Raw genomic sequence first — 26,411 nt, 5'->3', positions numbered from 1 at the left:
AGACCAAGAATATGTACCACGCTTCTGAAATGTTCAAACAATGACCTATGTGACCTCTGATCTTGTGAAGCAATAATGTAATCAGACCATCCTAACTCAGAAATGCATAAATGAGCAAAGTTTGGAAAGGTGTTTTATTAATCCATGCATGATAATTTCATTACCAATATTACAATCAACATTATCATTTAAATATAGACATATATTCTTTCATGAGTGATGATATATCATGAACAAGAAAAGGAGCATATATGATTATAATTACCTTCTGCTCTAGGAGTTGTTGCAACACTCAGTGTAGAAGAATCTGGTGCTGATTATGAAATAGAATACAATAATTAACGCTAGTAATAAATCATATTACTAAGTTAATGTCAATTGATTAAGAAAAATATTAAGATAAAATGAACTTTTTTCTCTAAAATAGACCATTATATTTTTTCTACATTCTAACCAAAAAACAAACAAACCACAAATTAGATCAGATAATTTCTCTTTACAAAGCCCTTAGGATTCTTTTTTTTAAATAAGAGCACTACGATTTCATTATTATCATTACATACTAATTTCTATCATCATTAACATTAAACTCTATATGTCTTCACCATCATTAGTAATAAATAATGATTAAACATAATAAATTCATCATCATCTTTACACTGGAGATGCAAAAATTTAGATCATAATAACAGAATCCCAATCTGTTTAACTTATAATGCAAGTATTAGAAGTCATCATTATTATGACCACTCCCTGATATACAGATACATGTACATCAAAAAATATTTCTAGAATACCGAAATTTATTAAGTGACCATCATGAAATATCAACTGATTCAGTTCAAGTCTACATGTTGAAGTAAACTTCCTAACTTTACTACGACAAGGTTAAGAAAAGAGACTTACAGGCAGAATCAGCTTTTTCCACATCATCTTTTGTGGATTCCATAATAACATCCATTGGAATCTTCAGACTGCCTGTTGATCCAAGTGACCTATGACCATTGTTGGTCTCTTGACCTTTGGCCTGGCTGAGGTCAAGGCTGCTCTGAGTGCTGTCATTACCTGGATCTGAAGTCAACCATCCTTTGCCCCACAGATAAAGAAAGTTATCAGTAGCTCCTGCTACTGTGTAGTCTTCTCCACAAGAAACAGTCTAATGGTAGTAGAACAATAGAGGTTAGTAAATCATTCAATCATGAATTGCAGTAGCCATGGATGATTAGTTAGATCAAGGGTGAATCTTTATCATAATTCCTTTCACAGCTATTCAAACAGATGTACACATAAGATTATAGACTTGTTGAGAATTGTGAGTGGATTCTATCAAATAGAAACTGAATTTGCTTTATGTAGGTCTTTGCATGTAGCAAGTTTGGTGTGTAGGATCATCTACTCAAGGTAATATGATGTCCGAATGTTACTAGTTTAAATGTCAGTATTGGTAGCTAAGACTGTTCTTACTATCGAAAATTGTTCAGATTTTACCTATATACATGTAAACTTACTCCCAAAATAAGCAACCTTAATATACACTATACTTCTATCTATATAAATCATGCAGGGATGAGTTTCCTGGTATCACATCATTATTTGCTCCACATTACTGAAAGACTGCTATGCATAAACTCTTTTGTATAGCATATTTATACATAGGACTGTACATTACTTAGTTGAGAGCTTTTCTCTAATTACCAAAAATGCTATTCAAATTTGTGAAGCAAAATTATTCCCTGTCATGTTAATCAATATCCCATCATTCCCCACAAAGGAACAACTATATTTGGATCATTTTAATCAATAAACATATGTAATAGATATATTATAATTCACAAACAAAACATACTACATTAATGAATTCAAAATAAATATGTATTGATCAAAAGTCTAAAATGAATTTTGGAATTAAATCAAATGAATTCAATGAAAAGTTAATTCATCTTATAATCATCTGATAGGAACCTGGAGAATCTTGAATCATGTTAATTTAAAATATAACTGATGTCATTAGAATTGTAAAAAAATATACTGTTAAAATGGAGAATACCATTGTTGGTTTGAAGTGTTATGACTTACTGATATGACTTTATCTGCCATAGTTTGAACTTGAGCTGGAGCTTCTCTAGGCTTGGTATTTCCAAAGCCAAGTTGACCATGCTGGTTTCTACCAAACATGTAGACAAGACCTGGCTCTACAACCACTGCACTGTGATGGGGACCTACTACCATATCAAGTACACGAAACTTGCTCAGAGCTTTGACGGCTGTGGGAACTTTCCTCCCCTCTACCTCAGTCTAGGAGTATACAAAGGAAATAAGAAAGTCAAGAAAATGTTCACATTGAATAAGACCTCCAGGGGTCTGTATGCTGCAAGATGGTACTGGCCAATCAAAATTAGTGGTGTATATCTTGTTCAAGAGAATGATCTATAACCAGTCTTGAGTGTTGTTTCAATTGATATAGAGCCTTGCACATCTTTGGTGCATAGAGGCATTAATTCTATGAGATATAATGAAATAGAATTTAACATTCCCTAGTTCTCTTGGAAAAATATTTCCAAGTAGATTCAATTACAATCCAAACAAGCGATATTATTGAGAGCAATGTCGAGCAAACATTTGATGACTTATCATTCTGGATTAACTTTATGTGTCTGCTCAGTCAATCTTCAGGATAGCATAGTGCAATCACCCCCTCCCCCTTAAAACAAACATCCATAAATTCTAAACTACAATGTAGGAGTTTTAAAGACTTTTTGACATGAGCGTGTAGGTAATTTCATAAGCTACCCTCTGAGTGAATGTTACAGACATATGTTATGTCATGCTCCAGTGAGCACCGCCAGAAGGCAAATTGTAACTTTAAAAAAAAATCACAAGCCAATATCTTTGATTCTAGAATATCATAACAAATTCTACATTCTCATTATGATAAATATTAAGAAGGAATGGAAAATGTACTTTATATAAAACTAAATTTCATGGTTGAATAAACACAAGTCAAAATTTGCTATAATTGGGATTTTATCAAAATTCTACCAATAAAAATGATTGAATATGATGACATTTATTTTGGGGAAGATTATCTTCAACAATACTCATCATTTCACAGTTCAATGAACATTTAATGAAAACAAAAATAATGCAATTTTCAAATATCCTAGGCAAGTATTGTTTCATTTTGGGAACTGAAATTATCTCATCAACACTTTTTTGTTATGTTCATGACCAATTAATATGCTTCAATGATTTTAAATCAGTCAACAAAACATTCATGCTTGAATGAACATGTGTAATGTGAATAGCTCTTTTTTACATTTTTTGGGAAAAAATATAATTGCTTACTATGGATATCACAAACCATCTTGCATAGTTCATTTGATTGGATTTTTATGAAAATCTGGATGGCTAATGCTTCAGTGAGCGCACAATTATGCAAATGAGAATGAAGTTCAAGGCCTTGGCCCCACTCTGTGCCGGATCAAATGATTATTTTGGTATGCGCGTCTTTTTGATAGTGTCATTCTGAAGCCATGTGCAAAGTTTCATGAAAAAAACTATAGGCAGAAGTAGCCAAAATCGTGAAAAAAAGAAACAAACCTCTATTTCACTTTTGTTAAAATTTTGATTTCATAATATCATAATATCATAATATCATATTTTACCCAGGTAAGTTCTGAAAATTGTTCTCCAGACATTGTATACAGGCATGTGTTTCAGAATAAGAAACTCCATTTTCAATATGGTGGATTTTTTTTTCCAAAAAAGTCTTTAGCAATATCATTTGGCAGTAATGCTTATCAACCTATGGGCAAAATTCTGTGCAAAATTCAAATTGATTTATTTATGGATGAGTGAGCACGCATAAGGGGGGGGGAATGGCATTTGCAAAGTCACAGATTCATTTGAGGGGTTATAAAATGAATAATGGGGGCAAATTCTGTTTCAAATGTGAGTTAATTGCTATTTTTATCATCCATCATTATTTTTATAGCCACACATACTGTCCGAACTGTTTACACTTTCATGGTTGAGCGAGTACACTTGAAAACTTTGAATACTCTTTATATTGCATACGTGCATTCTTTTCCTAACAATTTTTCAGGATGAGTTGAAATAATGTACAATTCAGTGGTGGATTCAGAATTTGAAAATGGGGAGGGGGACCAAGAAATCGGGGGAGGGGAGCAACTAACATTTTCAAATTTAACTTGTGTTTTTAAGTTATAGAGGGTAGCCCCATAAACCCCTATAATGATATGTCACAAAAAATTGTGCTCACTCAACAATGAACATGCGTTATCAAAATTTTGTGTGGAGTGGTTAAATGATGGATAATAAAAAAGCATGAGCAGTAAAAGCACCATAAAATTACCAAAACACAAACTTCGCCCAAATCTGTACTTACACAATCTGAAAAACAATTCTTGTGACTTTTAAAAATTGTCATTTTATTTAATCTATGATTACTCATGCATGACGCAATTGATCGATCTCATTTTTAACAGGAGTTTCCTAATGTGTGTTAAAAAAAAACACCTACAAATTTTTTTATCTCAAAATTATTCCTTTCAAAAGTTACAGAATTTTGATTTAGGGGGGACTTACTTTTTTGTTGAGTATATATAACGATATAAATAAAAATCACCTTTGTGAACATGTTCTTCATGGAAGCCAAGAAACCTTGTCTATGGTTGAGACCAAGCTTGTTATATGCATTACTGCCACAAGCCAACAAGCAGCCCATATCAGTTAGAAACATTGTACCATCAACACCACACTTGACTTCTTGGATGAATACAGGGTCTCGTAATGTCACCTCTATTGGTTCACAGCTGGGTGAATCAAATCAAAATTAGATCACACAATGAAATCATATCAAGGAATACATTTTTATGAACTTGACACAAAAATTTTGCTTGAGAGCATGGTCACTTCTTTAATGAGGTCAGGGCCAAAAGTCTGAAATAATTAGTTTGTTATAGTGCCACAATGAAAGGCTGTACTGTGCCACTATCTACCATATGTAGCAAGCAATGTATTATGGCAGGAGATCTAAGGGCCTGTTTGAGATTCCTAGTGGGGTCGAGTGGGCAGACCTCCAAAACTTTTCTTAATGAGGCCTTTTTTTTGCTAAAAAACCCTGCTTTTATAAATGTAAACAACATAAATACAAATTCAACACAATCCTGGAAAGAGTGGGAACATTTTTTTTTCAAAGCAGCACCACTAAGCAAGGCCTGATGCACCCTAAAGTTACATGTGCACCACTACTTGAGGACCCCTGGTTTCTATCAAACATAATTCCCTCAAGAGAGGAATGAGGATAAAAAGATAACAATTACTCATCTGACCTCCTTTCTTTAGGAGTTACATTTTCAGTTGAAATGAAGATGTCACCTTAAAGAAGTGATTTTAAAAAGCAGAAAACACTGTTCAAACTAAATTAGAATTCTAATATTATTCTTATTCTATTTGTCCCAAAACATAAACCAAACATCCTCCTCCCTTTTAAAGAAAATTGTCATTTTACAAATTTGATTCCTTTTGAATAAATTTTGGTGAAAAACTTACAAATCTTGTTCATCTCCAAGTCCAAGTCTTCCATCTTTTCCCTTCCCCCAGGAAAAGATTTCTCCATCTACACCTACTACTACAACATGCTCCGGGCCACATGAGATACTGGTAACATCCACACTGAAATAAACAAGGAAAAAAAATTAATATAAATGAAACAATTCACTGATGTGCATTGTGAATGGATTTTGCAAATGAAAATTTGTGGAAACCACAAATTACCTTATAACATTCTCTCATGTAGAAAGTAAGAACGGTACTAATTCATTGCTTTACAAAATGTACTTACGGTATGCTGTTTCAGCATCAGAATAATTTATAAAGCAATAGCTTAAAAATAAATTATGATTCTCTGAGTAAATGCATTAGTCTAAAAATCAAAATCCTCTTAGAGGGGATAAAGATGGATGCGTTTTATGAATAAATGTATTATGAAAATAGGAGCTAGCATGTTAAAAACTTTCACTCTAATTACAAGAGAAATTCATATCAAATTTCAATATTTTGTTTTATATTAATCTAAAAATTGTTCATGGTAAAATAGCAAGAAATCAATTATAATATGGTGAAATCTAACCTGAGCAATGTTTCAATTAGACGAGGTCTTGAAGCACTGTGGTAATCACCATGTCCTAGACAACCTGTAGAACCATCCCCACATGTCATTACTATACCATTATCACTACCAAAGACACTGAATCCTGCTCCACAAGCAACTCTGAAAATAACAAATAAAAACAATTTAAATTATACATTTCATATGATCATAGGATATGGCTGCATCCACTTTATGTGAAAGTCATTCATAAATATGATGAACTTTGACTGTGACCTGTGGTCTGGAAATTCAAAAAGGCCTGCATCTTGGTATGTTCAAGTTATCACACTTACAACATTTGGGGAGGGACAGAGACTTCTGAATTTGCATGTAACTACATTGGGTGCACTGCTTGCGCTAGCTTGGCAACACAAGCATCATTATACTGGTAGACTCTACAACAATACTGATACAACTAATACAACAAAAATTAATCTTGTAGAAGAGACAGCTTACCTAGTGATTGACTTTCCTTTGAGAGCTTCAACAGAGGTTGGTACCTTCCTTGGGTCAAGGTCACCATGACCTAACTGACCTTTACTCCCTTCACCCCAACTATACACAACTCTCTCATAGGTCACAAGGGTAATGTGAGTGCTACTTACTGCAACCTGTAAGGAAAGAAAACAGTAAGGTTATTGATTACTACCAATGTAAAAGATGTTAAATAATTGTCAAGTAAATCATATTTCATTAATACTGGATGTCTAGCACACTTCAAATCTTTTGATCATCAAATGATACAACAAAAAATATTGACCATTTACATTAATAATGTTTGAAAAAGGACGTGTTTATATCCAAAAACTAAAATGTGAGGCTTTTTTAAAAAAATACATTGTACTTACCTGTCTTATCTTTAGTATAGAAGGCAATTCAATTTTGAAAGGAATGGGCGGAATTCCTGGCAGGGATGTATCAATCTGATATAGCACAGACCTGGACAGGGTGGGGAAAGGGGGTTGAGAGAAAAATATATGATAATTATGATTTATATACATGCAAAACTAGTGTAACAGAGGGATTATATGACAAATAAACTTCCTGAAAGGAAAGGAATAAGTACATTCATTTAATTTAATTCACCATTTATGTTTATTTCGCTTTATTATAGAATGCTTACATTTCTAGAATTACACCAGTCAGTAGTTCCCATTTCAAATACTGTTTCTTACATTTGAGTCAGTCCAAAAACTTGTTATTGAGCTCATTCAACTATATCATTATCATCAGTCCTGGGACAATTGTCATTTTTACCATTCGATTATTTCCTGAAAAAACAATCGAATGATTTGATTGTTCGTTGGGAATCACGTCTTTTAAGTCACAATAGTTGACCTACTTTATGGTGACCCCCCATGAAGAAATCTCCATCAAAGTCACATGTTTATCATAAATGAAAGTAAGCCCTTTCCCCCTTCTCCATGATTTTTATATCAAAACAAACTACATGAAATGAGATTAAATCTTTCAGTTTATTGTTCCAATGAAAATCTTTCCTAAATCAATGCTGGTACTCTGGTACTATGCACATGAATGAATCAGCCCAGATCAGCCGAGTCCAAAGTCCAAAGCCCAAAGACGTAAAGAACTCATTCATGAAGTATTCTTTGAGACTGACCCGCAGGTGGAGCATTTTACTTGAAAAATTTCATCCCTTGCCCACACCATGTCCCCGCCCCCACTTGTGGCACTGCCCACGATGCTACACATGTATTTCAAAAAAATATTTTGCAAAATATTTCATTTGAAATACCTTTCAAAATTACATTTTTTTTATCATTTGAACCTACATGTATAACTGGGTCTATTTTTGGAGACTAGTCAAGAAATTACCGGTGAAGGCGGGCGCGTGTTGGAATGTAGTTTTCATTGTGTGAGGGTGATATAAAAAAGGCTGCAGTATTTTGAAACATGAAAGGAATTCTCCAGCTCCCACCCTCTATCTTTCTCTCTCTCTCTCCCTCACACACACACAGATCGGGGAGGGGTCAATTTATTTCTGAAGTCATGGCCTTTCCTTATAAGGGATCCACGTGGCTTCTTCTTTGTTTCCCAAAAAGTTTCATTGGCTATCGAAGCCGAAGGTCCAATCAGCTTAAGTGAGCTGGTTGTGTGTTTACTTTCTGTTTTAAGCAAGCAGACAATGACTTATTTTGTGTATCAAGGGCAAGGTCGGGTGGGATTAATGTTTTCGGAGCTCTTTCATGTTTTGTGTATCAAGGGCAAGGTCGGGTGGGATTAATGTTTTCGGAGCTCTTTCATGTTGGTGTGTAACTGTGAATGTGATACAATCATTGATAATTTTTTAAAAATTACCTCGGTAACATAATTTTTAAACATGTATGAAGTATTAAACAACCGTTGTCATCACTGTTTTCTTGTCATTTTGTTATTATTACTTGGGTATTTGAGTTATCCCAACGTCATAATCGGGATCTTCCAAACATTTGATTAGTGTAAATTTTGCTAATCGATTGGTGATTGGCGGCACGCCATTCGATCAATCGATGTTTACTCCCAGGCCTAATTATCATTACCTATCATTTCTGTACACAAAAGAAAAAAAACAATACCTAGTTCTTTTCCTATGAGAACTATCTGTTGATGTGGCCAACTCATCATCAACATCTGTTGTGGGATCAATGAATTTTTCCATCAGCATTGGGATATGGTTGAAATGAAGAGCATTAGCGGAGGGTCTGTACTCTGGTTCTCTCTGAAGCATATCTTGTACTAAAGACTTGAACTCTTGACTAAAGTTTCCCTTTACAGGAGTAAATTGGCCCTGAAATCAACATAAATTTGAATGTTAGAAAACTGTCAGAATGAGCTTTATCAAAACTTGATTTGCCCTTTGTTTCAGCAAAGACTGAAATGAAAATTAAAAGAAAATGAAATCTAATATAAGTCTACAAAAAATAACAACAAAAAAACATCCATCCACATGGGATGTGTATAAATGATGGGAGTACATTATTTTTTTAATCTTTTCTCCATTTCACAAATGAAGTAGTAGATCATCATCTTAGATGTCAGTCAAATACTTTGAATAGAAGTATGGGTACAAATTTGCATCCAGCTTGGTTTCAATGGAATGAAAATGATAAGGTAAATATGGTATGAAGTTCCAAACTGGACTTATCCATCATAATTAATTAATTTCTAGAATGACGAACAAGATTTAATTTGAGGATCATATATATATATATAAATCTCGCACTTTGTTGTACATTGACAAGACTAAACTTTCATATAGTAAGCAAATATTTGTTGGGGCAAACCATCATTTATGAAGTTATTTAGATGTGGCCTTCTTTTTTTTTCTTTCACAAAGAACAAATGTATTTAAATGAAGATGGTTGAAAAAAAGGCATCCATATTCATATCACAGGGAAAGTGATAATTTGTCTCAACCACTGAAACCAAAAGGTGACTAATTACTTCATATTCCACATTGGTTATCTCATTATTAAAGGAAAATGAAACCTTTGAAACAAGATAGCTTGTGTGAAAACAGAAAAATCAAAGAAACAGATCAACGAAAGTTTGAAAAAATTGAATAAATAATAAGTTATGAGTATTTGAAGTTTAGATCATAATCTCCATTATTTAACTAATCTTCAATATAGAAATATATATATTTCAACTTCTTACCTTCATGATCTTATTAACCAGAGCAGGTAAATTGGTTCCTTCAAATGTCTTCTGTCTGCAAGCCATCTCATATAAGATACAACCCAGTGCCCATATATCAGATTTATCATTGTATGGTTTCCCTTCACACTGTCAAAGATAATCAACATGAAACATTTACAACAGGAAATAATAATAAAAAAACAACAACAGTGGAGCGCCTCTGGTAGTCTCGCCTGCATTACATGATTCAATATAGCAGCAATACTTACTTTGACAACACCTATTGAATAATCATTCAGAAAAAAACACCATTCATATCATAAAATACTATGTTCACTGACCCTAAATGACATTTGACCTTGATCGTGTGAGCAAAGACTTGTTCAAGACGATCAATGATTCTTGATTACCCGTATGTCCACATTTCATGAACTAAATCCATAAACTTTCAAAGTTATGATGGCAACTCAACAAATACCCCCAACACGGCCAAAGTTCATTGACCTTGGTCATGTGACGTAACACTCACGCAGGATGTTCACTGATGCTTGATTACTCTTACATCCAAGTTTCATGAACTAGATTCATATACTTTCAGAGTTATAATATTTAAATTCAGCACTCAAAAAACCTTAACCTTGTTTATAAAGATGTTGTTTTGATTATCCCAACATAATCTAAGTTCATTGACCCTAAATGACCTTTGACCTTGGTCATGTGACATCAAACACTGGCAGGATCTTAGTAATACTTGATGACCATTATGTCTAAGTTTCATGAACTAGGCCCATACACTTTCTAAGTTATGATGACATTTCAAAACTTAACCTTTGGTTAAGATTTGATGTTGATGCCCTCGCCGGCATCTATAGTCTTGCTCTACTATGCAGGGGAGACAAAAACTCTCACAAACGATTCAAAGATCATGGCATTATAAAGCTTGTATTCCCCCTTTCTTGTATCCACATCAATTATCCTGATGCAAAAAAGATATGTTTGGATGATTACAAATCAGAAAAGTTAATTTTGATCTTGAATTACATTTTGCCTGATAAAAAAAATACCACAGTTGCATACATATGTATACATGTAGTTTTTAAACTTAATCCTCTGCTTAGGATGTAATATTCTTCTGATAAGGAGAGACAAACCCAAAATCAATACCAAACAAGTAATGCTTAGAAGGAATTCAAGGAAACAATGAAATGAATGAGAATGGGTACATGGAAGGCTTACTATTTCTGGTGAGATGTAGTATGGTGTTCCAAGCACAGTATTTGCTCCAGGATTATTAGATGTCAAGACCTTAGAAATACCAAAGTCACCAATCTTGATAACACCCTCCTTTGTGAGAAAGATGTTGGCTGTTTTAAGATCTCTGTTGTAAATAATACACAAGAGAAACAAAACTTTGGAAGCATTTCACCTCATGTTGTCATTATCGTTTTTTTTATGTTTGGTAACGAAGGTTGTATTCCTGAAAGTGTACTTCATCAGGGGATACTCACAAAGATGTTAACTCATTCAAACAGCATATCTATTGCATACATTATTATTTGCTTGAACAACACAAGACCTCACCTGCATTATGTGCTTAACTATAGCAGCAGTGCAGACTTTGAGGACAAAGAAATATATCTTTTTTTCACAAAAACCCATTAAATACAGCATACTGATAATAATTGAAAATGAGACTATGTGCCTTGTAGACTTTACAAAATTGGTTAAGAAATGTTTAAAGTGTAGTCAATTTATCTTACCTGTGTAAAATCTTGTGATCATGAACATGTCTGATACCTGATACCATCTGTTGAAACATAATAAGAATCTCTCTTTCCTCCATCTCACTTTTACCCTGGTTACTAGCCAAATACTGGGCCAAAGTCCTTTAATATGGAAAAATGGACAACATTCATATCTAAAGTGCCTTGTTATCATTCTCTTTGCAATGTATCAATGTTCCAAAACTTACAGTACACAAAATATCATTAATGATCATGATTTTCAATTCAAACAGATACCAACACAAATATAACATTAAACATACATGTACAGTGTGTCTTTAATCCTCTGTTTTATCCTTTTATAATCAGTAAACAAATAATTATTTCTTTTTTATTATATGTTCACACACACAAATACTGGCCGAAGAAAGCAAAAAAATGATATGTGAGCACTTACCCTCCATCTGCATACTCCATCTCAATCATAAGGGTACCTTCTTCTTCAAAGCTGTCATAGTAACTGATGATATTAGGATGATCAAGCATGCTCAATACTCGGATCTAATCAAAACACAATGTAATAAATTATTTTTCTTTAATGTCTGGGACATCCATATTTCCATGTGCCATTTTCAAAAGAATGAAAACATGACATGGCTTCACATTCACATAAAATATGGAACCATTTCAAATGTAGGCATAGTGGTACATTTTGAACTCCCCATTGAATGGCTACAGGAGATATGATGCACAATTTGGCACTGTGTCCAAATATTCCTTTGTTACTTATACAATCTATCCAAATGACCGTGACTCAACTTCAAAATGCTTCAACATTTTATTAACTAAAATCATTAACATCACAATTATCATACATTGTTTTGTAAAATGTGAATCTTTCTCTCCATAAATATGCTACTTTAATTTGCCATACAGTACCTCATTAAGGGCCATTTGTCTTTCATTCGCATTTAGTTCATGCATGTTAATTTCTTTGAGGATAACAAGAGAGTCATCATCCTTCTTCCTGTACAGTACAGCAGCACCATATGCACCTGCAAATGAAATTTAAATGATTCTTGAAATAAAATAATCAATTAAGGGAAAAGTAAAACGAGAAGAAAACAAGATCCTATTTGGATAGTATACAGAGGTCGATTCAAAAGCAGGGCCTGCTCAAGAGAGTAAAATTTGGATGATTCAGAATAATCTCAAATAATATGACCCTGTTCACATCACTCTCTTGAACTGCATCAGTACTAGACCGATTCAGAGAGAATCTGTACATATGACTGTCAATGCTCCATGTGATCTTGGAAGCAGGTACACAGATTTTTAAAATCAATCGCAGAAATCAAATGATAATTACCTTTGCCAACAGTTCTAATTCTTTCAAATCCAGCCAGCTTCTGAGGCTGAGGGCTCCAATTCTTCAATTTCTCAACTTCAAAATACATCTCTCCAACACAACTGCAAAAAAAGAGAGAAGAGAAATATGATTTATAGTTACTCTGTGTTCTAATTAATACTGATGCTAACATTCCTCAGGGATAGAGCTATGTTTGCAAGTAATGGTCATGGTAAAATATGATACCAATATGAATAAAACATACATTTATATCACACAAATGCTATTAGAGAAATTCAGCATGATGACAATTATATTTATAGCAGATCATTAAATTTCAGTTGTTACAATTTTCAAATCAGTTTCATTGGAAAAAAGTCCAAACAAAACGAAACAGAAAAATGGTGAGTACTGAAATTTCATTTCTTTTTAGTTATTTTTTTCTGTACCATTTCATAACCTTTATAATAGAAATCAAATCTGTATTATTTTCTGACCTTCTTGTTGTATGATGTTAAGTTTAAAACAGTTTTCCCCCAATACACAATTAATTTAATCCCACGCTAGTACATGTACTATTATCTACTGAAATCTCACTTTTTAGATGCATGACTCAATCAACTAACTGTTTCTCATTTATATGTGATTTTTTTTAAAATATATATATATACGCTCTTCAAATGTAAATAATATTCAATGTAAACTTTGCACAATTAGTCTTCGGACTACAGCATTGTATTCTGTTTTATATCTAATAAACCGAATTGAATTGAATTGAAATTCACAAAAGAAATCTATGTGATAATAAAAGATCATGTCCATTGACCCAAAATGACCTTTGACCATGATGATGTGACCTATAGCGTGCCAAACAATCATTTATACTTCATTACTTATATGTCTGTGTTTCACGAGCTAGATGCATAAACTGTCCAAGTTACAATGCCAATTCAACCAAATACTGACATGGCCAGAGTTCATTGACCTTATTGATCTTAGGCATGTGATCTAAAATTCGCACATGATATTTAGGGATACATGGTTGCTTTCATGTTTAAGTTCATGAACCAGATCCATAAAATTTTAAAGTTATGACAATTCCATAAATACCCCCAACATGGTCAAAGTTCATTGACCCTAAATGACCCTTGACCTTGGCCATGTGATCTGAAACTTGCACATGATATTTAGGGATGCATGATAACTCTTATGTCCAAGTTTCATGAACTAGATCTAAAAACTTTTAAAGTAATGATGAAAAAGCTACAAATACCCCCAACATGGCCAAAGTTCATCGACCTTAAGCAAGGAATAATTTTCCTGGTATCACATCGCAAGTTTGCTTAACATTATTGAAAGACTGCTATGCATAAAGTCTTTTTTACAGCATATAGGACTGTACATTATTTAGTTGAGAGTTTTTCTCTTATGACCAAAAATGCTATTCAAATTTCTAAAGCTAAGTTATTCCCTGCTAAGTGACCTTTGACCTAGGTCATATGTCCTGAAACTCATGCAGGATCTTCAATGATACACCATTACCCTTATGTCTAAGTTTCATGAACTAGGTCTATATACTTTCTAAGTTATAACAACATTTCAAAAACTTAACCTCGGTTAAGATTTCAATATTGATTCCCCCAACATGGCCTTAATTCATTGACCCTAAATGACTTTTGACCTTAATCATGTAACCCGAACCTAAGGCAGGATGTTCAGTAATACTTGATCACCCTTATGTCCAAGTTTATGAACTAGTTCCATATACTTTTTAAGTTATGATGACATTTCAAAAACTTAATTGTTGACAACACCGCCGTTGGAAAAGCAGCCCATATAGTCTCCCTCTACTATGCAGGCGAGACGAAATCAATTTTGCAATGACTTTTCATTTCAAAAGAGAACAAAAAACCTTGCAGGGTCGTTGTTTACACTGATCTCTCCTCTCCCACCTAACCCATATAAGTGAAAAAACAAGAAATATTTACAAAGCCATAACATCACAAGAGAGAGAGAAAAAATGGCAGTCTTCCAAAACCAGCTTGTGCATGTGTAGTTTTTAATACTTTTTTATAACTTCTTTCTAAAATAAGAGGATTATGACTACAGTACACTAAATTTAAGACCAACTTATCCAACCCAATATTTACCATGATTTTCCTTTTGTGTTAACAGATTCTTTTCTGGATGCAATGATCTGTTTTTCAAAATTTGTTCTTATACAATCTTCTTAATAAGTTTGACTACAGAGATTGTAATTGATTTTGTTTATTTTACTATCACTATCTTTTGTTTATTTTGTATGTTTGTAATCCTACATTTTTTATGTTATGCAGAGCCCTTTGTAAAACAGTATTTGAATTACTGATGGGGCTACCCTGTTGAAATAAAAATAAATATATGAATAAATAAACAAATAAATAAATAAAATAAACAAGTGGAATGCCTCTGGCCGTCTCACCTGCATCACGCGGTTCAATATAGCAGCAGTGCTGACTTTGAATACTACTCTAACTCACACAAGATGTTCAGTGATACATGGTTACTCTTATGTCCACTTTTTATGAACTAGACCAATAAACTTACAGAGATATGATGGTTATTCAACAAAAAACCCCAACATGGCCAAAGTTCATTGACCTTACATGACCTTTGATCTTGATCATGTGACCTGAAACTCGAACAGGATGTTCAGTGATACTTGATTACTCTTATGTACAAGTTTCATGAATCAGATCCATAAACTTTCAAAGTTATGATGGTAATACAACAGATACACCCAATTCGGCCAAAGTTCATTGACCTTTGACCTTGGTCATGTGACCTGAAACGCGCACAGGATGTTCAGTGATACTTAATTACTCTAATGTCCAAGTTTAATGAACTAGACCAATAAACTTTCAAAGTTATGATGGTAATTCAACAGATACCCCCGATTCGGCAAAAGTTCATTGACCCTAAATGACCTTTGACCTTAATCATGAGACCTGAAACTTGCACAAAATTTTCAGTGATGCTTGATTACTATTGTGTCCAAGTTTCATGAATCAGATCCATAAACTTTCAAAGTTATGATGGGAATTCAACAGATATCCCCAATTCGGCCAAAGTTCATTGACCCTAAATGACCTTTGACCTTGGTCATGTGATGTGAAACTCATGTAGGATGTTCAGTGATACTTGATTAACCTTATGTCCAAGTTTCATGAACTAGGTCCATATACTTTCTAAGTTATGATGACATTTCAAAAACTTAACCTCAGGTTAAGATTTCGATGTTGATTCCTCCAACATGGTCTAAGTTCATTGACCCTAAATGACCTTTGACCTTGGTCATGTGACATGAAACTCTAATAGGATGTTCAGTAATACTTGATCAACCTTATGGCCAAGTTTTATTAACTAGGTCCATATACTTTCTAAGTTATGACGTCATTTCAAAAACTTAACCTCAGGTTAAGATTTGATGTTGACGCCGCCGCCGCCGTCGGAAAAGCGGCGCCTATAGTCTCACTTTGCTTCGCAGGTGAGACAAAAATGAATAGTGTTCACTGTATACAAGTACTGTGGGAGCAAATTCAGTCCCATTTGATTACTATGCCAGTGTCATCTCATATAGACTACTTACTTGAATAAGCTTGGATTACCCTTCATCTGAATATCTGTTCCAAGGATTTCTTTGGAAATACCTACTGGTACCTAACACAATGAAAAATAAATGCCAGTTGTGACAAAGTATTTAAAATGAGTCTGAACTTAATCAAGTGAAATGATCACATATGTGTGGGAGACAAGAGATTAAGAGTACATCTTTGCCTGATAATGCACCAATTTCCAGCAAAACTTCATTCCAATGTGTAGTCTGAATTTTCGACACACCCTCGCGCCTTCTTCAGGGTTATGAAACTTTCAGTCAGTTGCAACCATATAAGATCTGAGATATCAGGCTCATTTGAATGAATTTCATCCCTACATTCCACTGAGACATTGAAAATTCCCATATACAGCGCATCCCACAAAAAACGAAACCGAGATTTATCAATGATTTATCATAACTTAATCACAAATACAATAGACAAATTACCCACCATTGTAAAGCTTAGAATCTCTTCTTTCATCTAAAATTACTATGATTATTCCTCATTCACGCATGAGTGAGCAAAAACAATTTGAAGAAAGGATACAAAAAACTCATTTGGCAGGGAGTATCTGAATTTCAAAAAGAAAATCCTATTCCTAAAAGTTCAATATCTGCTCTTTTATTTGATACCTTAATCACAGAAAACGGTTAAGAAGTAAAAAAGTTTTGTTCCCTCGAAACAATGCTTGTTTATCCATAATTTCATGAAATAAACGTGTTTGCACCGGTTTCCTACAGAAGCTATCGTACGATTAACAAAAGACTTAATGCATGGCTGATCGTCAACAAAACAGGGTGTTGAGTGACTCAGAACGCTAGCCTCTAAAACCTCTTCAAATTAAAGAGCAGATATTGAACTTTTTTAAAATGTGTTTTTCTTTTTGAAACCCAGGTACAGCTCACCAAGTAACTTTTTGGTATCCCCTCTTCAGATTGTTTTTGCTCACTCATGTGTGAATGAGAAATAATCTAAGTAATTTCAGATGAAAGAGGAGATTCTAAGCTTTACAATAGTAGGTCACTTGTCTATTGTATTTTGGATTAAGATATGATAAATCGCACTGTATAATGTAAAATATTCCCATTAATGGGAAAGGTATGAGAACACTCAAATCTATTATTTCATAAAAATCATATGAATTATGAGAAGTAAGACTTCTCAGGTTTTGAAATACACAAGTTACATCAAGCATGAAAAGCTTCCCACCTTCTGTGTTTTCCACCTAATAGAATACTGCCAGTAATGACTTTCATGTAGCAAAGTGTAATAAGAGTTGAATACTTACCTGAGTAACACTCTCAAACAAAGGTACAAGTTTTCCTATCTCTGGAGGTCTGAGAGCACTACAAGCAAGGAAATCTATCCTGGCCCCAGTCAAATTTTTGTCCAGATGATTGGAGGTGAGATACCTGAAGAATTCCTTGACATTACTACAGTTGTCTGATCCATTACCAGATGTTAGTACCTGAGAATGTAAGAACCTTCCATAGATCAATATTTTTTTTTAATCCTTTCCAACCTTTTTTTCACTTTGGAGCATTTGCCAATATAAAAGAATGAAAGAAATCTGTGATACAATGGTACAACTTTGTATACATCATGAAGGCAACATGTTTTATTCAAGTAGATTTTAATTATCTAAAAAACAAAAATAGTGACAAACATAAGCTGTTGCTAAAATTGCAGAATATATACCTAAGGGAGAAAAGGAAAGTGGCAGGTGGTTCTTTATGGATTGATTGGGTGTTATTACACAATAATATTTTAATGGGTAACACTATTCATGTGAAACAAAAACTTTACGTCTTTATAGAAAGGAATCTTTCTAGAGAGGTGGTTACTAAAGCAGGTTTGACTGTACAAAATGCACCATCACTTACCTCCCTGCATTCTCCACTAGAGCATAAAAGGATTGTTCCTGGCTTTGTATGTAGCACACATGCAATACTTGCAGCCTTTTTTCCATCCAGGGCCTGGGAAATATCTGTCTTGATTGTTTCCAGTTTAACAGTCTCATATTTATATTGCACTAATTTTACATGTGGAAGGACAGCACTGACTACTGGACCATGGTTCTTGATCTTATTTGACACCAAGAGCAACCTTACAGGTTGAGTGTTCTTTCTATGCGAGTCATCTTTAGTTTTTTCTGGCAGTATCTTTTCTTCATGTTGTTTGTCAGGAGGTAAATTGGTCTTTTCTTGATCCATGCCACCATCACTTTTCAAGCCTCCTGGGTCAAATTGATTTTTCTTAGATTGAGAAATGGATGTATTGCTGTTCCGCTGTGATGACGACCTATCGACTCTAGACCGGCCACTTGATGAACCACTTCTAGAACGTTCAGACATCCTTGAAATTGATCTTAGTCTAATCTTCCATCATAGAAAGGAATTGTCATCTGAAATATTAAAATCATGTAAAAAAACACACACATTGTGTAATGGTTGATACTGATGCATGAAAATGCAAAATGCACTGTCAAAAAGTTTAGAATCAGCGACTTAAAATTTACTCATCATTAATCTCCGTTCCAGAAGTGCGTAATTCACAATGTTCTTACTGAAAGGATAAGTCCATCCCAACAAAAAGTTGATTTGAATAAAAAGAGGAAAATACAACAAGCATAAATTTTTTAAAGTTATATGCACATCCTGGTCTGTAGGCAAATGAGGACTGATGGTGTCACTCTATTTCACCATTTCTTTTAAATTTTGTTATATGAAATATACTTTTCTCCTCATTGTCCTTTGAAACAAGGTTGTATTCCTCCTGAACATGTGGAATTGAAATTGTATAAACATTTATATCATAATGTAGTCAAGTTTGTCCTTATTGTCAAATCTTATCTGTAAAGATTGAATTATCATATAACTCAAGAAACAAAGTAATATAATAAGTAAGGGACTTCATTAACTCTATCATTGTCACTGAGATATGAATATAATGGTAAGGGGGAAAACAGTTTGCTTGAATCCCATCACGGCCTAGCATCCTTGGCAAGGCGTGAATTTACGATTTGCCACTCTCCATCCAGATGTAGTATGCCGAAGAATTGAGTCTTGGAACTCTTGTTGGAATGCTCCCCATGGAGTGGAGAAGGTGCAAAAAATTGTATGTGGGCATGCAAGAAGCCATTGACCAGGGTAACAATATATCTTTAATGCTCTTGATGAAATTTTCAGTGTGAATTTTTCTTTATAGATCCAAAATGACAATAAGGACCAACTTGACCAATTTTTCTGGGATGAATTTGACCTTTAAAAATGGAGCAATTATAGGATTAAAGTTTTTCATAATGATGATGATAATAGTAACAACAATAATAATAATAATAATAATGAAAATAATAATAATAACACTTATTACTTCTAAGGCGCTTTTCCTATAAGCCCCTAAGCGCTTACCAGGTACAATGAAATTACTTCAAATAAGTTTTATAATGCTAAAACTATGAAACTACAAACTACGAAAGAGATGGGTTTTCAATGCCTTTTTGAAAATTTAATTTGATGTCTTATCATTAGAGGCATATCATTCCAGTATTTTGAAGCTGACACAGTAAAAGTTCTCAAAATCACCGGCTAATGTATGAGTTAATGAACATGTGAGACAAAGAGGGTCGATGGCTGACCTAAGTGCAGTCGTTGAAAATGAATTAATTGATTAGAGAGGATTGTAGAAAGAAGTCCATTGCAATATTCAATATGAGACAGAACTAATGAACTAACAGCATTGTGACAGGCAGACTGCCACTGGTCGATGAACTTGGTTCTAGACTTACATGACTTATGTTCTTAAAAAGTGACTACAGGATATGAGAGGTGTGGTACGACATTGACATGTGGGAATCAAATATAACACCAAGATTTTACATTTTTACTGAGGGTCTATTGAGTGTGCCACCAACGTCTAACTGGACCTTCGGAAGATTGTGCAAGTCATTAAATTAGCCTATTCACTACCATCCACTGTCTACAATTCTGAAGTTTAACAAGTGCTGCAAGAATATTGGTGAGTGAAGCCAATGCAGTTCAGCGGAACAACCAAATAATACAGAGACTGAAGCTTTTGGTCTAGTCATAAAGGTGGGAAGCGAAAAAAAGCCAGCAGCGTGCAGAACCAAAACCCTTGGCCTACTGTGTAGTTGCTCTGCGAACTGCCCTGGCAAATGGGCTGAAACAGCTGTAACCCAGGGAGCTCCAGCCCGCTTTGCGGGCCGGGGCCCAGGAGTCGACCATGCAAAACGAGGGAGACACTGGACTGGGCCCAGGGGGGCCACTTCCATTCACGAGTGGATACCATGCGCGACCATGGGGTCTCGAAAAGCACCCTAAACACGTAATTTCCATATTCTGAAAATGCACCCTCAAGTATTGGCGTGTGTAACCCTACCCTTAACAAGTATTGGAAACAAAACGATAATCTTGGCAAATATTCCCTGAAATCAACCCCTAAACAAGTACAGGAATGTTTTATTGTTATGGGTCCTTCGGTCGTCGGCTTTACCTTATTTGGTTTAGTACGACCCCACCTTCTACACCTCGCGCAAATAGGACTCTTAACACGAAGTGTTGGGGCAGATAGGACATCCTTTATAAAACATTTTGATTTTGTTTTATCATCCCCACAATTTCGACCCTAAACACGTAATTTTCCTAGCAAAATAGATACCCTTTTTTCATTATTTTTGTATTTTTGACACCCTTATCACGTTACGTATGTAACGTGCCCTATCGTGAAAAAGACATCCTTTTTACGTATTTTTTTGGTCGCGCATGGTATCCACTCGTCAATGTAAGTGACCCCCCCCCGGGGGACTGGGGTAGATTCACTCATTCAATGAACAAGGTTATGATATAACCTTGTTCTCAGTTACATCTCAATGTGTGGCAAAATAAGGGTGGCTATGTTTGGCTTATTTTCTCTTTTTTCTATGGGACAAATGCTTGATTTTCTTACACTGTCAGGTTTCATTACAGCTAATCATAATATAACTTGGCTCTTATGTAAATTTAATTCTTTGAATTTTTAAAAATTAAAAATAGAGATTGAAAAATTTTCTTGCCGTATAACTTTCCACCAACAGAAGGCGTACACAAAAATATGCCCAAAATTCAAGTTTTTGAGCGCTCTGTGGCGAGCGCACAGAAGCGTTGTTAGCGTACCAGAACGCTAACATTAGGGCCAGACACACCTTTCACAGGCGACCACCGCTAGACGCATTGTTTTCACTAACATAGCACTAAAAGTAGGCCTACCGGTATTGATAAACTCACAGAACCTTAGTTGAATTCCTTATAATCTAACACTAAAAGGCTTAGCAGAAGCTAACAGTGGTGCTAATGTTTATACAAACAGTGCCAAGGGCACCAATAGTGATGTTAGTGAATAATTTCTCTCTTTAAAACTTGTCTCCTTTTTTATACCAAGTAATTTATAATATACCTCGAACGAATTAGAGGGGTATTCTGGGCCCAACATTATATGAATAAATTGAGTTAAAATTAGATGAGCAAATTGCTGGAAATTCATCAAAATCTGATAAAAAATAATAAATTCTTGAATATTAAAAATTAAACACTGTATTTTGCAACTGATATTACTGAGCAGCATGTGGCCATGAATAAATGCAGAGCTGCCAACCTGAACAAGAACATTTCAGTATTTTTAATGCTGAAAATCAGTATTTTGGTGAGGAAATCAGTATTTTCAAAGAAATACCATAGGACAACACATAAAACTGAAACTATAGAAATCAGTATTTTGCATGAAACCATCAGTATTCTTCTTATTTTTCAGTACTAAATACTGAAAATCCGAACTACTTAATTGGCAGCTCTGTAAATGGAACGATAATGGCATATCCTCAAGCTCTTTCCCCTTTTTCTGATTTTATTGAAAATTTGAAATGGGCTCGTAATTGTCTCAAATGTATGTATGTCGCCCGAGTAACAAAATGATGATCTTTGAAGCAATATTCTGTGTGGAAAAATTTTAAATAAACCTAATTATGAATGATACAACAGACCCTCATAGCATATTCCTGGAGACATGAATATAAATTTCACCGAAATAGGGCCTAATGCAAAATTTTAAGAAACCAAATTTTTTCTACTCATTTCCAATTTTTATCAATTTGTCAGTGTTTTGTTCGTCTCACTTTACTGTTAAAACTGTATTATTTTCTTCAGCCTAAAGTACCCCTTCAGGAATAGGTATATAGCGGGGGATGTTGATTAGTGCCAAGATACGGTATGATCCTTTTCAAAGATTTTTTTCTTCCAAGAAATACAAAAATTATTCCCAAGTTACTAATGAAAAATAAATTGCAACTGTAAAGAAATTACCGTAGTAATTTTGGTCACAAAAGTGATATTTTAATGATTTTTTAAAGTAGATTCCTCACACTCACAGGCAGGATGGTTGCAGTGAACAAGTGGGTAGATTGGGGTCTCTTTATATTAGTCAATAAAATTGGAAACAGAAATAGATAACTGGTTTATTGATAAAAACATCATTGCGACAAAGTCGAATTGCGATGAGTTTACAAAAGAGGCATTACATAATCATAATAATCCAAACAAAGTAAATACAAATATTAGTTAAGAAAAATATATCACATAATCATACATTCGTAATTTCATGAAAGTAATACATTTTAAACACAATTTAGATGTATAATACGAGATCAGTTTGAAAACCAATATATGAATTCAGGGAAAGGTAATAAAGAATATGCACGTAGATGGAGGAGAAAAAAAAAAGGCGAAGAAGGAAAGGAGGGGGAGAAGATACTGAAGTTAAGGAGGGGAGAAATAAGAGAAAAGGTGAAAGGGAAAAGGCATACAAAAGAAAGAGGAAGGATGGAAGATGAATCACACAGATTGAAATATTGATAATTTAATGAGAAACAAAAAATTGACCCATATGTGACAATGATACTCTATGTGATGAAATTATATTGGGTTACAGAGTGTGAACTATATTGGAAGATAACCCCCCCCCCCTTCCTGATCCGAACAAGGTACATGAAGCATTATCCCCGCCCTAAGAAATATACATCTCATTCTCTCACACACACAGCATACACATACCCCGGGGGGGGCACTCGACCAAAAAAGTGGTAGGGGTGTGCCGCGGGCGAGACAAAAAACGGGGCCCCGGAGCGGGCTTATTGTAAAAAGGAGGGTCCTCGGAACGGGCTTCGGAACTACAATTTTGTGAAAACGGGGTCCTTGGAACGGATCGCCAGCAAATGAGTACGTGCATAGTGCACCCCTATGGAATGGGCAAGCGTGCATGATGCAGCTAGCGCGGCCTCCGCCGGGTGCGCTCGCACAGAGACGATGGTCGGACAGCGCTCGGCGGCCGCTTTTCACCAAAATCGCAGCAGATCAATGCGACCGGAACGGCGTAACGAAAAATATGCGAAGCTTTGGAGCGGATTTCTGTCTTATTTTTTTCTCGATAAGAAGAAAATGGTATGCCTTGGAGCGGCTTTCTTTGTTCTTTTTCTCAATAAGACAAAAATGCTATGCCTTGGAACGGAAATTTGAGTGTAAAAATGGGGGTCCCCTCCGCGGCACATACCCACTATGCATTATATACTGAGTGCCCCCCCCCCCGGGACACATACACCCTCACACACACCATCATTAGCATATTCCGACAAACCTCAGGGGGAGAGTGTTCCAACGACAATGCTGTAACCATGGTAACAGATTTTTAAACATTTCCTCGCCCAAAAATATTAAGACACAAAAACTGGCTAAAATGTTGAAATATATAAAAATAATTTACCCTAAATATTTGTTATTAAATGATTAATTACTGGAACTTACATATAAAACTGACTTGAAGTAGATGTAAAAAGATAAGAATATTGGTTTCAATTACTTAGTTCATTGGGGTACTTGAGGTTTTATGTTCAATTTAGAGTTCGTTCAGCAATTTCACCGAGTATGGGATAGTGCTATCCCTGAGTCTGTTTGTTCTGAATTTTATTTGCGGAAATTATGCACTTACGATTATGGGTGAAGGTCTATCGTGATCATACAAAAATCCTGACATCGATGCACAGACTGGAACCTCAAAAGTACAAAATATAACCTCGGTCTCGATCGGCCATTTTGTTTTGAAACTTACGGGAGACTGAGACTGGCTGGGGGTGTGCACTGCTACTTGTTCACTGCTACCACCCTGCCTGTGGGGAATCTACAGGTAGGACTATGGTATGCCAAAGTTGTACAGAGCACACACTTTAAAAAATTATTAAGATATCACTTTTGTAACCAAAATTACTAATTTCCATACAGTTGCAATTTATTTTTCATTAGTAACTTGGAAATAATTTTTGTATTCACCAGAGCACTCAAAAACTTGAATTTTGGGCATATTTTTGTGTACGCCCTCTATTGGTGGAAAGTAATATGGCAAGAAAATTTTCATTTTTTGATCTCTATTTTTAATTAAGAAAAAAAATTATATAAAGAATCAAATTTAAATAAGAGCCAAGATGTATCAATGATAGGTGTAACAAAAACTGTCAGTGTAAAAAAATCAAGCATTTGCCACAAAGAAAAAGAGAAAATAAGCCAAACATTGCCACCCTTATTTTGCCACACATGGAGATATTATAACTGAGAAAAAGGTTATATCATAACCTTGTTCATTGAATGAGTGGGGGTGTGGGGTATCGCGACAGAACAAAGTCAGAAGTTCAGAACTTTTCGGGTTTTTTTGAGGTTCCAGTCTGTGCCGTGATGTCAGGATTTGTGTGTCACAATGGACCTTCATCCATATAATCGTGGCAAGTGCATAATTTCTGTTTCCACAATTTATTAAGATTACTATCGAGACCCCAATCTACCCCTGTGTCTCCCTCGTTTTGCACGGGCGACTCCTGGCGTGGGTATGGTACGGTACGCTACGTTAGAACAGCTGGAGAGACAGCTCGGCCGAATGGAAGAGTCTCGTTGCCAAGTGTATCCAAGTCAAAGCTTTTCAAAATTACGACTTGAAAATGTTCTAAAGTAGACACAAAATTTTACTGAACATGACAAGTAGTTCACTGTTACATCAAAAAAATCCAAAAAATATATCAGAAGTGAGAATTTACCATGATAGATTCTAGGCCCCGTTCAGCTCGCAGCTCGTCGTCCATCACTCGACCAAATCCGTCATTACCAAAAATCAGCTATCTCTCAGACGTAGACAGAGATGGTCGGTCAGGTACGTCCGATCCGAAATCTGCGTATCCGGATCCGACGTCGAGCTGAGCTCTGTTAATCCATGCGCAGACTAACCATGCTAACATGACTACTGTGCCCTATTCAATTCAATTCAATTCATTTATTTTCTCTTTCAATCTTTTTACATTTACAATGATAGTTCAATATACATATTTACAAAATATAATATATAAATCATTTCTATAATACTATGAAATCGAAAGAGAACTTGGAGGCCAACTAAAAAGCAGAGCTTGTAGGGTTAAGGCCCCCTTTCATAAGTACATTTTATGAATAAAAATAAGATAAAATAAAGAAATAAACAATACATATATACAATGAATAAAAAATAAACAAAAAAAAATAAATGAATCAGCATACACCGTATACAGAAATCATAAAACGATCAAACATATATACAAAGAGAAATTAACAAACACATTTACATATTAAGTATAATAGGTCCATGAGAAAAATAAAAAAACCTATAAAAAATGGATCGACAACTGATTTATCGCATTGGATACTCATTGCTGCAACTTATTTAGTCGGAGACACATCATACATACATGTATGAAGATTTGAAATAAATATTATGTCACGTACGTACGTATGGTAGTGGCGCGGGGGGCGGGGCAAGTAACAAAAATT

General features: G+C 34.8%; 1 protein-coding gene across 3 annotated transcripts in view; it reads right to left on the bottom strand.

The window, feature by feature from the left end:
* LOC121410305 overlaps positions 1-24,706 on the bottom strand; it is a 46,835-nt gene extending 22,129 nt beyond the window's left edge. For 2 of the 3 annotated variants that reach the window (XM_041602299.1, XM_041602300.1), the window contains exons 1-19: positions 24,556-24,706; positions 18,408-18,928; positions 17,813-17,992; positions 16,515-16,585; positions 12,908-13,008; positions 12,478-12,593; positions 11,996-12,099; positions 11,575-11,700; positions 11,051-11,192; positions 9,833-9,961; positions 8,752-8,963; positions 7,024-7,114; positions 6,632-6,786; positions 6,155-6,295; positions 5,575-5,697; positions 4,649-4,835; positions 2,077-2,295; positions 907-1,156; positions 266-313 (exon numbers count right to left, since the gene is read on the bottom strand). In XM_041602299.1, the coding sequence (XP_041458233.1) occupies positions 266-313; positions 907-1,156; positions 2,077-2,295; positions 4,649-4,835; positions 5,575-5,697; positions 6,155-6,295; positions 6,632-6,786; positions 7,024-7,114; positions 8,752-8,963; positions 9,833-9,961; positions 11,051-11,192; positions 11,575-11,700; positions 11,996-12,099; positions 12,478-12,593; positions 12,908-13,008; positions 16,515-16,585; positions 17,813-17,992; positions 18,408-18,878 (2,866 nt within the window). In that variant the 5' untranslated portion in view covers positions 18,879-18,928; positions 24,556-24,706. The remainder of the gene's footprint in view (positions 1-265; positions 314-906; positions 1,157-2,076; positions 2,296-4,648; positions 4,836-5,574; positions 5,698-6,154; positions 6,296-6,631; positions 6,787-7,023; positions 7,115-8,751; positions 8,964-9,832; positions 9,962-11,050; positions 11,193-11,574; positions 11,701-11,995; positions 12,100-12,477; positions 12,594-12,907; positions 13,009-16,514; positions 16,586-17,812; positions 17,993-18,407; positions 18,929-24,555) is intronic. The other variant, XM_041602302.1, reaches the window with a different exon arrangement.
* Positions 24,707-26,411: the final 1,705 nt, after the last annotated feature.

Source organism: Lytechinus variegatus, chromosome 3, assembly GCF_018143015.1.
Source record: "Lytechinus variegatus isolate NC3 chromosome 3, Lvar_3.0, whole genome shotgun sequence".
Taxonomy (NCBI): Eukaryota; Metazoa; Echinodermata; class Echinoidea; order Temnopleuroida; family Toxopneustidae; genus Lytechinus; species Lytechinus variegatus.
This window is presented reverse-complemented; position numbering and strand designations above follow the sequence as displayed.